Source organism: Ranitomeya imitator, chromosome 8 (assembly GCF_032444005.1).
Source record: "Ranitomeya imitator isolate aRanImi1 chromosome 8, aRanImi1.pri, whole genome shotgun sequence".
In the NCBI taxonomy this organism is placed as follows: domain Eukaryota; kingdom Metazoa; phylum Chordata; class Amphibia; order Anura; family Dendrobatidae; genus Ranitomeya; species Ranitomeya imitator.
In genome coordinates, this window is record NC_091289.1 from 81799531 (window position 1) to 81813578 (window position 14048).

A 14048-nucleotide genomic window follows, 5' to 3' on the forward strand; every position below is an offset into this window, starting at 1 on the left:
TAAAACAGTGCTCCTTCCCTTCCGAGCTCTCCTGTGTGCCCAAACAGGGGTTTACCCCAACATATGGGGTATCAGCGTACTCAGGACAAATTGTACAACAACTTTTGTGGACCAATTTCTCCTGTTACCCTTGGGAAAATACAAAACTGGGGGCTAAAAAATAATTTTTGTGGGAAAACAAAAAGATTTTTTATTTTCACGGCTCTGCGTTATAAACTGTAGTGAAACACTTGGGGGTTCAAAGTTCTCACAACACATCTAGATAAGTTCATTGAGGGGTCTAGTTTCCAATATGGGGTCACTTGTGGGGGGTTTCTACTGTTTAGGTACATTAGGGGCTCTGCAAACGCAATGTGACGCCTGCAGACCAATCCATCTAAGTCTGCATTCCAAATGATGCTCCTTCCCTTCCGAGCCCTCCCATGCGCCCAAACGGTGGTTCCCCCCACATATCGGGTATCAGCGTACTCAGGACAAATTGGACAACAACATTTAGGGTCCAATTTCTCCTGCTAACCTTGGAAAAATACAAAACTGGGGGCTAAAATATAATTTTTGTGGAAAAAAAAATATTTTTTATTTGCATGGCTCTGCGTTATAAACTGTAGTGAAATACTTGGGGGTTCAAAGCTCTCACAACACATCAAGATGAGTTCCTTAGGGGGTCTACTTTCCAAAATGGTGTCACTTGTGGGGGGTTTCTACTGTTTAGGTACATTAGGGGCTCTGCAAACGCAATGTGACGCCTGCAGACCATTCCATCTAAGTCTGCATTCCAAATGGCGCTCCTTCCCTTCCGAACCCTCCCATGCGCCCAAACGGTGGTTCCCCCCCACATATGGGGTATCAGCGTACTCAGGACAAATTGGACAACAACTTTTGGGGTCCAATTTCTCCTGTTACCCTAGGGAAAATACAAAACTGGGGGCTAAAAAATAATTTTTGTGGGAAAAAAATTTTGTTTTATTTTTATGGCTCTGCATTATAAACTTCTGTGAAGCCCTTGGTGGGTCAAAGTGCTCACCACACATCCAGATAAGTTCCTTAGGGGGTCTACTTTCCAAAATGGTGTCACTTGTGGGGGGTTTCAATGTTTAGGCACATCAGTGGCTCTCCAAACGCAACATGGCGTCCCATCTCAATTCCTGTCAATTTTGCATTGAAAAGTCAAACGGCGCTCCTTCCCTTCCGAGCTCTCCCATGCGCCCAAACAGTTGTTTACTGCCACATATGGGGTATCAGCGTACTTGGGACAAATTGGACAACAACTTTTGAGGTCCAATTTCTTCTCTTACCCTTGGAAAAATAAAAAATTGGGGGCAAAAATATAATTTTTGTGAAAAAATATGATTTTTTATTTTTACGGTTCTGCATTATAAACTTCTGTGAAGCACTTGGTGGGTCAAAGTGCTCACCACACCTCTAGATAAGTTCCTTAGGGGGTCTACTTTCCAAAATGGTGTCACTTGTGGGGGGTTTCAATGTTTAGGCACATCAGTGGCTCTCCAAACGCAACATGGCGTCCCATCTCAATTTCTGTCAATTTTGCATTGAAAAGTCAAACTGCGCTCCTTCCCTTCCGAGCTCTCCCATGCGCCCAAACAGTGGTTTACTGCCACATATGGGGTATCAGCGTACTCAGGACAAATTGGACAAGAACTTTTGAGGTCCAATTTCTTCTCTTACCCTTGGAAAAATAAAAAATTGGGGGCAAAAATATAATTTTTGTGAAAAAATATGATTTTTTATTTTTACGGTTCTGCATTATAAACTTCTGTGAAGCACTTGGTGGGTCAAAGTGCTCACCACACATCCAGATAAGTTCCTTAGGGGGTCTACTTTCCAAAATGGTGTCACTTGTGGGGGATTTCAATGTTTAGGCACATCAGTGGCTCTCCAAACGCAACATGGCATCCCATCTCAATTCCTGTCAATTTTGCATTGAAAAGTCAAATAGCGCTCCTTCCCTTCCGAGCTCTCCCATGCGCCCAAACAGTGGTTTACTGCCACATATGGGGTATCAGCGTACTCAGGACAAATTGGACAACAACTTTTTGGGTCCAATTTCTCCTGTTACCCTTGGTAAAATAAAACAAATTGGAGCTGAAGTAAATTTTTTGTGTAAAAAAGTTAAATGTTCATTTTTATTTAAACATTCCAAAAATTCCTATTAAACACCTGAAGGGTTAATAAACTTCTTGAATGTGGTTTTGAGCACCTTGAGGGGTGCAGTTTTTAGAATGGTGTCACACTTGGGCATTTTCTATCATATAGACCCCTCAAAATGACTTCAAATGAGACGTGGTCCCTAAAAAAAAATGGTGTTGTAAAAATGAGAAATTGCTGGTCAACTTTTAACCCTTATAACTCCCTAACAAAAAAAAAATTGGTTCCAAAATTATGCTGATGTAAAGGAGACATGTGGGAAATGTTACTTATTAAGTATTTTGTGTGACATATCTCTGTGATTTAATTGCATAAAAATTCAAAGTTTGAAAATTGCGAAATTTTCAAAATTTTCGCCAAATTTCCATTTTTTTCACAAATAAACGCAGGTACTATCAAAGAAATTTTACCACTATCATGAAGTACAATATGTCACGAGAAAACAATGTCAGAATCACCAGGATCCGTTGAAGCGTTTCGGAGTTATAACCTCATAAAGGGACAGTGGTCAGAATTGTAAAAATTGGCCTGGTCATTAACGTGCAAACCACCCTTGGGGGTAAAGGGGTTAAAGAGCGACTTTCACTCACAACACACACACATATTATCAAGACAATACTAGCGCATGGCCGTGCGGTCATGCGCAGTTTATATAGTTGCAGCACAGGAAGCTGCTACTGAAGTTTTGCCCTTTCAGGACCTTCCTGGAGGACCAATGGAATGTGCTGCAGTACCTGAGCATGTGACCCTCGGTCTCCAACGGGAGATCTTGCCCTGGGCATGCTCAGTGTGTGCAAATAAGGACTTAGTCCCAGAGAAGCCCGCTCGCCGCAGATCAGTGCAGGGTACAACAGGAGAGCCAGAAAAGGCAACAGTAACCCTTTGCACAGAATCAGTCCCAGCAAGACGCTGGGAGCGACGCCTCCGCTGAGCAGGCCCCACTGCGGCCGGTACAGAATGGGAGACCGCAGCAGACAGGGATAGAGATTCCCCCTGTGCAGCAGAGGAAACTCGACTCCTAACATAAACCTAACCCTAATCCTAATCCAAACCCTAATCCCAACTCTAACCCTAACTTTAGCCCCAACCCTAGCCCTAACTTTAGCCCCAACCCTAACCCTAGCCCTAAGGCTACTTTCACACTTGCGTCGTTTGGCATCCGTCGTTTTGGACAAAAAACGGATCCTGCAAATGTGCCCGCAGGATGCGTTTTTTGCCCATAGACTTGTATTGCCGACGGATCGTGACGGATGGCCACACATCGCGTCCGTCATGCACTGGATCAGTTGTGTTTTGGCGGACCGTCAACACAAAAAAAACGTTCAATGTAACGTTTTTTGTACGTCGCATCTGCCATTTCTGACCGAGCATGCGTGGCCGTAACTCCGCCCCCTCCTCCCCAGGACAGATTGGGCAGCGGATGCGTTGAAAAACTACATCCGCTGCCCACGTTGTGCACAATTTTCACAACGTGAGTCGGTATGTCGGGCCGACGCATTGCGACGGCCCCGTACTGACGTAAGTGTGAAAGAAGCCTAACCCTAAATTTAGCCCCAACCCTAACCCTAAATTTAGCCCCAACCCTAGCCCTAACCCTAACCCTAGCCTTAACCCTAATTTTAGCCCCAACTGCTTTCTCCTGCCGGCCGGCAGATGGCGACAGATGGCGGGCGCACTGCGCATGCGCCCGCCATTTTCTTTCTCCATGAAGACGCTGGCGGGCAGGAGAGGACGCAGGAGGACCCAGGGACACCGGTAAGTATAATAAGGTCCCCGAATCCCCCTATTTCTCTGTCCGCTGATGTGCGATCACATCAAAGGACAGAGAATTACACATTACTTTTTTTTTTTTTTTTGCGGTCGCCGGTAAACAGTTAATTACCGGTGATCGCAAAACAGGGGTCAGTAAACCCGACCCCGATCATGTTCTTTGGGGTCTCGGCTACCCCCGGCAGCCGAGACCCCAAAGATTCTCCCGGTGCCGGCCGGCGGCCGCACTGCGCATGCGCCCGCCATTTTTTTGCCAGAAAAAGATGGCGGCGCCCATCGGGAGCCACGAGGAGCACCGGGGGAGACAGGTAAGTATCGGGGGGCTATCTGGGACCCCTTTTCTCTGTCCTCTGATGTGTGATCACATCGGAGGACAGAGAAATTAAAAAGAAATCGCATTTTGTTTTTTTTTTGCGACCGGCGATCGCAAAAGCGGGGTCGGTAAAAAAAAAACCCCGAATCATGTTCTCTGGGGTCTCGACTACCCTCGGCAGCCGAGACCCCGGAGAAAATCGGACTCTGGGGGGTGCTATTTACTTTACTTTTTCCGTGAATTAACGGCGCTGTGGTTTAATTACCCTTAACTGCCGCCGTTAAAAGGCGTATCGGCAGTCGTTAAGGGGTTAAGAATACATTTCCTCTTCCACTCATCCCCAACCATTATAATCAGCTTACTGGGGCTAATTTTTTTATAAACTTGATCTATATGGGTTTTAAAATTTAATACGCATCTGGAAGGGGGATGAGTGGAAAACAGTATTTTTAATGTCAAAAATATTGTCTTGCCTTTTGGATTAACCAATGCACTAGCAGAGGTTCAAAACTTTATGAATGATTTATTTTCTGACTGCATTGCAAGATTTGTTGTTATTTATTTTGTTGATATTTTAATCTCGCCTGACAAGGAACATGTACGATTTTTATTTCAAAGATTGAAGGAAAATTCTTTGAGAAAAGGGAGAAATTTATTTTTTCGGTTCAGGAGGTTTCATTTCTGGGACACATTTTGCCATAGCATAGGAGCAGAGCAGTATAATGTCTGCTCCCATCTGACGGAGACTCTGCAAGCTTGCTAACACAGTGGCCAGTTGCAGAGTCTCCCTCCTGCAGTGAATGGTTTCACCTGTCTGACCTGATCATGAAGCTTTTCCCCTGGCTGCAGTTTTCTTCACTCTGTGCGCTGGGTTTGGCTCAGGCACGCTGGGTCCTAGTGTCCACATCTTGCATTTCACCTAGACAATTCCTGGTCCTGCCTGCAAACTTTATCAGTAAGTGGGGATAGAACATTTTAGGTTTATTAAATTCAGGTATGTCACTGTGATGTGAATATGAAACCATTGGGTTATTGTGGGCGCTGAAAGTGGGTGAGGGGGGACAGGGTACTGGGGGTGGATGTGAGATGATGGGGTATTGGGGCTGAAGTGGGGGAGGGGAGACGGGGCACAGGGGGTAAATGTGAGACCATGGGGGTGTTGTGGGGGCTGAAGGTGGGTGAAGTGGGACAGGGCACTGAGGGGGTGGATGTGAGTTGATGGGGGCATTGGGGCTGAAGTGGGGGAGGGGAAACAGGGCACTGGGGGGTAAATGTGAGACCATGGGGGTGTTGTGGGGGCTGAAGGTGGGTGAAGTGGGACAGGGCACTGAGGGGGTGGATGTGAGTTGATGGGGGCATTGGGGCTGAAGTGGGGAGGGAGGAAGGTCACTGGGGGCTGAATATTATAATGTTTTGTTATGATATTATATGTGCTCCATCACATGTGTCCAGTTTTGGGCACCGGTGCTCAGGAAGGATATAATGGAACTAGAGAGAGTACAAAGGAGGGCAACAAAATTAATAAAGGGGATGGGAGAACTACAATACCCAGATAGATTAGCGAAATTAGGATTATTTAGTCTAGAAAAAAGACGACCGAGGGGCGATCTAATAACCATGTATAAGTTTATAAGGGGACAATACAAATATCTCGCTGAGGATCTGTTTATACCAAGGAAGGTGACGGGCACAAGAGGGCATTCTTTGCGTCTGGAGGAGAGAAGGTTTTTCCACCAACATAGAAGAGGATTCTTTACTGTTAGGGCGGTAAGAATCTGGAATTGCTTGCCTGAGGAGGTGGTGATGGCGAATTCAGTCGAGGGGTTCAAGAGAGGCCTGGATGTCTTCCTGGAGCAGAACAATATTGTATCATACAATTATTAGGTTCTGTAGAAGGACGTAGATCTGGGGATTTATTATGATGGAATATAAGCTGAACTGGATGGACAAATGTCTTTTTTCGGCCTTACTAAGTATGTTACTATGTTACATGTAATATTTGCTGTCTGGGGAGGCTGGAGATGGGGGGTAGGGGGCTTTTGATATGTACCACCTGGGTCTTTAATGAGTATTAGTAAACGAAGCCCCCATATAGTAACCAAGAGCTGCATCACATTTACAGCACCACTCCAGCATTTTTTTTTTTATTTCACTGCTGGAGCGGTGCTGAAAATCCAAGTCCCCTAACCTCTGTCTGATACTCACCTTTTGGTGCCTTCATCTGTTTTTGTCTCTGCTTGGCTCCGTCTCCTGCAGTTTGTGACCTGTCCGCTGCTTCAGTGTTTCATGGTGCAGTGCAGAGGTCACTAATCAATGTGAGTCTATGGGAGCCTCGTTCTGGCCTCTTTCTCACTCTCAGGCTATGTGCACATGGTGCGGATTGGCCGCTGCAGATTCACAGCAGTTTTACATGCGGTGTCCAGTACCATGTGAACCTATGGAAAACTAAATCCGCAGTGCACATGCTGCGGAAAATACCACGCAGATACGCTGCGTTGTATTTTCCGCAGCATGTCAATTCTTTGTGCGGATTCCGCAGCGTTTTACACATGCTCCTGTATAGGAATCCGCAGTTGTAAAAACGCAGGCGAAATCCTCACAAAAAATGCAGGAAATCCACTGTAAATCAACAGGTAAAATGCAGCACGTTTTACCTGTGGATTTTGCGGAAAAATCCGCACACGAATCCGCAACGTGTGCACATAGCCTCATAGTCTTACATTCAGCGCTTGTGACATAGCTTCTAACTTCTGGCCAGTCAGAAGCTGCGCTCACAAGTTTGATCTGAGGGACTGCAGCAGTGCCATAAAATAGTGAATACGCCGGAGGATGAGTATATGACCAGGGCAGGGGACTTGTGCTTAAAACACCACTCCAACGGTGGAAAAAAAAACCCTGCTAGAGTGGTTCTTTAATAGTTTAATAATAAGCAATTTAGTACTATAAAATTGATAAAGGCTGGCAATAAATGTCTGGCAGTCACTTTATGTGACTGCAGACTGCAAAATCATGACAGGGAGCTGCGGGCCCATTATACTGTGTATAAGGGAGCTGCGGGCCCATCATACTGTGTATAAGGGAGCTGCGGGCACACCATACTGTGTATAAGGGAGCTGCGGGCTCATCATACTGTGTATAAGGAAGCTGTGGGCCCATCATACGGAGTATAAGGGAGCTGCAGGCCCTTCATACTGTGTATAAGGGAGCTGCGGGCCCATCATACTGTGTATAAGGGAGCTGCGGGCACACCATACTGTGTATAAGGGAGCTGCGGGCTCATCATACTGTGTATAAGGAAGCTGCAGGCCCTTCATACTGTGTATAAGGGAGCTGAGGGCTCATCATACTGTGTATAAGGGAGCTGCGGGCCCATCATACTGTGATAAGGGAGCTGCGGGCCCATCATACTGTGTATAAGGGAGCTGAAGGCTCATCATACTGTGATAAGGGAGCTGCGGGTCCATCATACTGTGTATAAGGGAGCTGCGGACCAATCATACTGTGTATAAGGGAGCTGCAGGCCCATCATACCGTGATAAGGGAGCTGCGGGCTCATCATACTGTGTACAGGGGAACTGTAAAGGGACATCATACTGTTTGACGGTGTAACGATCGCACCAATACTGGTTGGTGTGGGCGTCTGGGGGTGTGGCCCCACTGGACCACAGACCAAACTTCCCTGGAAGGGGCGTAACGAAGTAGCTTCCTAGGTGTTTGCTGGAGCCTCTGATGGTGAGGTCAGACTTGTGCAATAGGAAGCTACCAGGTACCACTCCAGGGTGGAGTCGGACTGTGGTTGCTGATCCCATCGGGGGCAAGACACAGGCGGAGGTCCAATGAGAGGTCATCCCACGGGCATGCTCAGTAGACGAAAAGCAGGACTTAGTCTCTGGAGCGTCTGCTCACCGCTGATCAATGCTAGTTACAACGGCTGAACCTGGGATGGCAGCAGTAACCAGTCACACAGTATCAGCTTGAGCCAGACGCTGGGATCGATGTCTCTGCCGAGCATGCTCCTCTGCGGCTGGGGAATAATGGGAGACCGCACAGGACATGATTCGAGATTCCGCCTGTGCAGCGGTGGGAACTTCACCACTAACAAAGGGTTAATAAACTTCTTGAATGTGGTTTTGAGTACCTTGAGAGGTGCAGTTTTTAAAATGGTGTCATTTTAGGGTATTTTCTGTCATATAGGTGCCTCAAAGTCACTTCAAGTGTGAGGTGGTCCCTAAAAAAAAGTTTTTTGAAAATTTTGTTGTAAAAATGAAAAATCGCTGGTCAACTTTTAACCCTTATAACTTCCTAACAAAAAAATGATGTTTCCAAAATTGTGCTGATGTAAAGTAGACATCTGGGAAATGTTATTTATTAACTATTTTGTGCGATATGACTCTCTGATTTAAGGGCATAAAAATTAAAAGTTTGATAGTTGTGAAATTTTCACCAAATTTCCATTTTTTTCACAAATAAACGCAAGTCATATCGACATTTTTTAATGCTATCATAAAGTACAATATATCATGAGAAAACATTCTCAGAATCACCGGATTCATTGAAGCTTTTCCTCATAAAATGACTGGTCAGAATTGTAAAAATTGTCCCAGTCATTAAGGTGAAAACAGGCTTCCTCTCAAAGGGGTAAAACATACACACTTTTTTTTGTATACACAGATATCTTGACCAGTCTGCATGATTAGGCTCTTCCCTGCTTTCCAAAAGTTCAGATTTTTGCATTTCCTTATTGAAATGTTTTATTGAACATTACATTGAAACTTACTGTATTATAGTCACTGCATCCCAATGACTCCCGGACTTGTAGATTTTTAATTGTATGTGGTCTATTTGACATAACCAGATCTAGCAGATTACCTCCCCTTGTTGGTTCATCTACCAGCTGAGAGAGGTAATTGTCTTGAACTGCGGATCCGAACTTACAGCTTTTTGTACAACCAGAGAATTCTATGTCCCATTGAATGTCGGGATACTTAAAATCCCTCATAGTAATAACTCTTATTATTTGTGCCTTTTTAATTTATTGCAGCATTTCATTCTCTACCTGTTCAGCTATATTAACCCCGTTATCCCATATGACGTACTATCCCGTCGAGGTGACCTGGGACTTAATTCCTAGTGATGGGATAGTACGTCATATGCGATCGGCCGTGCTCACGGGGGGGGGGGGGGGGGAGCACAGCTGATTGCGGCCGGGTGTCAGCTGACTACCGCAGCTGACATCCGGCACTAAGTTCCAGGAGCGGTCACGGACCGCTCCTGGCACATTAACCCCCGAAACACTGCGATCAAACATGTGTTGTAAAAATGAGAAATTGCTGGTCAATTTTTAACCTTTATAACTCCCTAACAAAAAAAAAATGTTGGTTCCAAAATTGTGCTGATGTAAAGTAGACATGTGGGAAATGTTACTTATTAAGGATTTTGTGTGACATTTCTCTGTGATTTAAGGGCATAAAAATTCAAAGTTGGAAAATTGCAAAATTTTCACCAAATTTCAGTTTTTTTCACCAATAAACGCAAGTTATATCGAAGAAATTTTACCACTATCATGACGTACAATATGTCACGAGAAAACAATGTCAGAATCGTCAAGATCCGTTGAAGCGTTCCAGAGTTATAACCTCATAAAGCGACAGTGGTCAGAATTGTAAAAATTGGCCCGGTCATTAACGTGCAAACCACCCTTGGGGCTTAAGGGGTTAAGAGGCTTGTAGTGAATGCCAATTAGCAGCTTTACATTATTACCATCCCCATGTACAATAGCCACACTAAAACTAACACTAATGACTGCTAACCAGTTTGTTTGATCAGCCTGCTCGATATACTTACTTTGTGTGGTGTGCTTTCCAATCATTTAGATCTTTACATTTTGACTATTTGTGATTTGATTCTTGGGACTTAACTACCAAGTATTAAAAGGCTGTAAAGAGCAATTGATAGTGGTTCCCACTAGCTTTATTTTCTATCCTCTATCCTGTTCTAGCCTGGGCACTGTATTCCAACCTTAGCTATTACTTTATTAGTTGCGTATAAATGATTTTGTTATATGTAATTGCCTTTATTTATGCTTTTTTTTCACAATAACCACCACACCATTTGTTTTTGATTATCCCCATCATGCTCCAATGTGTTTTGGATTTATGAACTTTTGATGAATTCTATTTAAGATTGATATTGAAATAACTTCTGTTATGTGCATGAGGTTTATACATTCTCATCTAGTCAATGTTTGTTTTTCTGAAATTATTAGTCACTAAGGTATGTCTCCTCAATGTTAGGTTAACAGGTCTCTCCCTATGTGTGGGCATTGGGTGATACCTTTCAATCTAGCTAAGGGGGAAAGGAAAAAGCAAGTGGGAACATACCTTTGTAACTAATCATCCTAAACTCCATGTCTCCAGCCATCACTTTAAAGGAAACAGCTCATGTCAGTTAATGGTATTAACCTGCAGACATAGCGTTATTCTGCATGTTAATAGTGTTAGAAAAGTGCTCGGCCACCGTAATGAAAGCGGAATTAAATTAGCTCCTCATAGGAGCCGCCAGCTTTCAGTCATACAGATTTTCCAGTTTGTCTACTGTCATGGCACTGTGATCAGTGGCATGATGAAGCACTGCATTACTGGCTGTCAGTCAAGTGCTGAAACGTGTTTACAGCCTCTACTCAAAGGTTACTATTGCTGTGCCAGATTGGCTTTATAACTGAAAGCTGGATCCTGGGAAGAATAACATTCAATTTCTCCCTGGTGCCGCGCTAACACTATTAACCCTAAATCTGAAGGTTAATGGCAATATACATTAATATGTGACAAGTTCTCTTTCTAGTATATTATCTCTAAAATGCTGCAGTATTTAATAAAAACCTATACTTTGCAATAACAGTCTATTTGTAATGCATACTGTCTGTGTTTGGTGTAGTATGATTAAGCTGTCCAGTTCCTTTTGAATGTATTATGTTCAATAGAAAGAAATATAACTAATTTAAAATTCTATCATTTCACTGCAGGTTTTCCAGCATTTTTTGCATTTGCAACTTTTGAAAATGGATATTTCTCCATCTTCTTCAGATGATGGGTTAAGTAATTCTCACCTGAGTAGCCCATCAACTCCTCTGCTTGTGCCACTAGACCCAGAAGGTGGTGGTAAAGCTACTCCTGCAAGTAAAAACAAGAAAGCACAACGGATGGACCGTGGTAGCGAGGAGTACCGTCTACGCAGGGAGCGCAACAACATGGCTGTAAAGAAAAGTAGATTAAAAAGCAAGCAAAAAGCGCAAGATACACTGCAACGGGTCAATCAGCTGAAAGAGGAGAACGAAAGGCTAGAAGCCAAAATTAAGCTATTGACGAAAGAGTTAAGTGTGCTGAAAGACCTTTTCCTAGAGCATGCACACAACTTAGCAGAAAGTGTACCAACAGAGACTTCTGTAGCAGGGCAGGACCAAGCAACACCATAACATGTACTACAATATTTTAATTGGTGGAAGACTTCAGAATAGACTTTTGGACAGAGATAAAGCTTAACAATTGTTCATGGATTTATATTCCAAGAAGTGCTGCAACTATTTGTTCTGCTTCATCTTTGTAAACATTTTATGTGAATAGCACTGGGAATTCAGATGTTTTAAAAATCCTGTTAAATTTTTTTAGCGCTACATGATGTGTCTATCATCATGATCATATTATTTTGTGCTCCATGACAGATATGTACTTCATGCTGATCACTCCAACAGAGATGCTATGTGGTGCAATCAGCTGCAGGAGCCAATTGATATTCACATCGCAACTCCTACTATAACTGCTATGATCAGCGTTCTCAGAAATCCTACCTGCTTAATCCCCCATATTGTGTTTTCAATAATCAGAACCAAACATGGAGGTTGACGGAATTAAAACACTCTCTGTCATGGCATTGGAAGACCTGCAGCAGGATCGCGAGTATCAATGGGTTGCTATGGCAATTAGAGGCTCAACAAAGGCCTTCGGGTTTGCCATACATTACAGTACAATCAGATCCCACTGGAGGCAAGGATTGGTAGGGTAATCATTAGTCAAGCACTGATATGATAGTCTAATGCCCACCACTGTACAGTACAGCTCAGTAGTGCTGTGTATTAAAGGGAACCTGTCACCCCGTTTTTTCAGATTGAGATATAAATACTGTTAAATAGGACCTGCGCTGCGCGCACGTGAAGAAACAGCGTTTGCATCTCGGCTTTGGGAAAATGGCCGCCGCGATCTCTTCTGCGCACGCGTGGCATCCCGCGGCCATTTTCCTGAAGCCCCGTGCGGCAGAGCACTCCATCTGCGCATGCGCGGCCCCAGGAAGATGGCCGCCCCCACCGATGAAAGGGATAACAGCGCAGATCGCGCGCTGTTTCCTCACGTGCGCGCAGGGAATTCGGAACTTGGACATGCGCACACCACTACGCCACCAACGGAAAGCTGGGGAAGAAAAGAGCGATGTTACCACGCCCACCCGACCTGACCAGCCTGATTGACAGGCGAAAACGGCGACTTTGGTAATGTATTTCTCAGCATAGGTGGGGAATCAGGGTACACTACATACACTATAGTAACGCACAGCGCAGGCCCTATTTAACAGTATTTATATCTCAATCTGAAAAAACGGGGTGACAGGTTCCCTTTAATACAACCTTAATTCACATTTTTAAATCACATGTTAAAATCCCCTTAAGGGCAGATATATATTGCAAAAAAAAATCCCAGTTTTCCCAATAAAAATTGTTCTAATCTGGAAAAAATAATCATACCTTAAAAATGTCACATTTCTTATTGCCACATAAGTAATGACATGTACTACATCACAGACATACCATATTTTGTGGATTATAAGATGCGCCAGATTATAAGACACACATCAAATTTTGAGGAGAAAAATAGGAAAAATGGTGGTGCTTCTTATAATCCATGCGTCTTATTGCTTACTGGGGGTGGTGGCTGTGATGTGAGCATTGCTGCAGCCTGGGATGAGAGGATGTTTGGATGTGCGCCACTGTGGGTGTTCGGTGGTGTGGGGGCTCTGCCTACACTTTGTGAAAACCAAGAGCCCCTGCACTTACAGGGTTTACTATGCGGTGGACTGCAGGAAAACAGCTGCCGGGGACGGCGCATGCGCAGATGGAGATCTCGGCACACAGATCTTGGGAGATGAGAAAAAAGCGCATCGTATGACATGAAAAATACAGTAATTTATCCCACATGATGAACACTGGAAAGAAAAAACACATAGAAAATTACTGGATTAAAAATTGAACATACGGTGTTAGGACTGGCGGAACGTACCAAATAATAATTTTAGAGAGCATCTGAGGTGCGTTCGCAGTCCGGGGTCCACCATGCAGAAAAGACACCTGCTGCTCGGTAATGGCAGATTATATGGCGGTATATTGAGAATACACACACGGGTTAGCTTCATCCGGTATGTAGGAAGCGAACCCTGTTGCGTCACAGGGCTGCGATACCGCATAGAGTGCAAGCATAGAGTCACAGAACTCTGTCCCAAGACTCAGGGAAAGAGTTCCTCTAGACCTCTTGCGCTCGACACCGCTACTGTGGTGTCAGGTATAGGACTAAGCTAAGCATTTACCACACAAGAGTGCGCACAGCGCCGCTCTGGTGGATGCAACCACCCTAACTAGGGCGAGGAGAGCGCACTATTTGCGCACGGCGCTGCACTGGTGGTCACTGCTAAGAGACGCAGTGACGTGTGCTAGATGTGCAAGATTGCACTGTCAGGCGCTAGGTAGCTTCCACCATTCGCG

At 44.4% G+C, this 14048-nt stretch overlaps 1 protein-coding gene across 7 annotated transcripts in view; it reads left to right on the plus strand.

Moving 5' to 3' along the window:
• Positions 1-13036, plus strand: part of CEBPG (CCAAT enhancer binding protein gamma) — a 141620-nt gene extending 128584 nt beyond the window's left edge. For all 7 annotated transcript variants that reach the window (XM_069737129.1, XM_069737134.1, XM_069737132.1 and 4 more), the window contains one exon: positions 11271-13036. In XM_069737129.1, the coding sequence (XP_069593230.1) occupies positions 11271-11720 (450 nt within the window). In that variant the 3' untranslated portion in view covers positions 11721-13036. The remainder of the gene's footprint in view (positions 1-11270) is intronic.
• The last annotated feature ends 1012 nt before the right edge of the window (positions 13037-14048 follow it).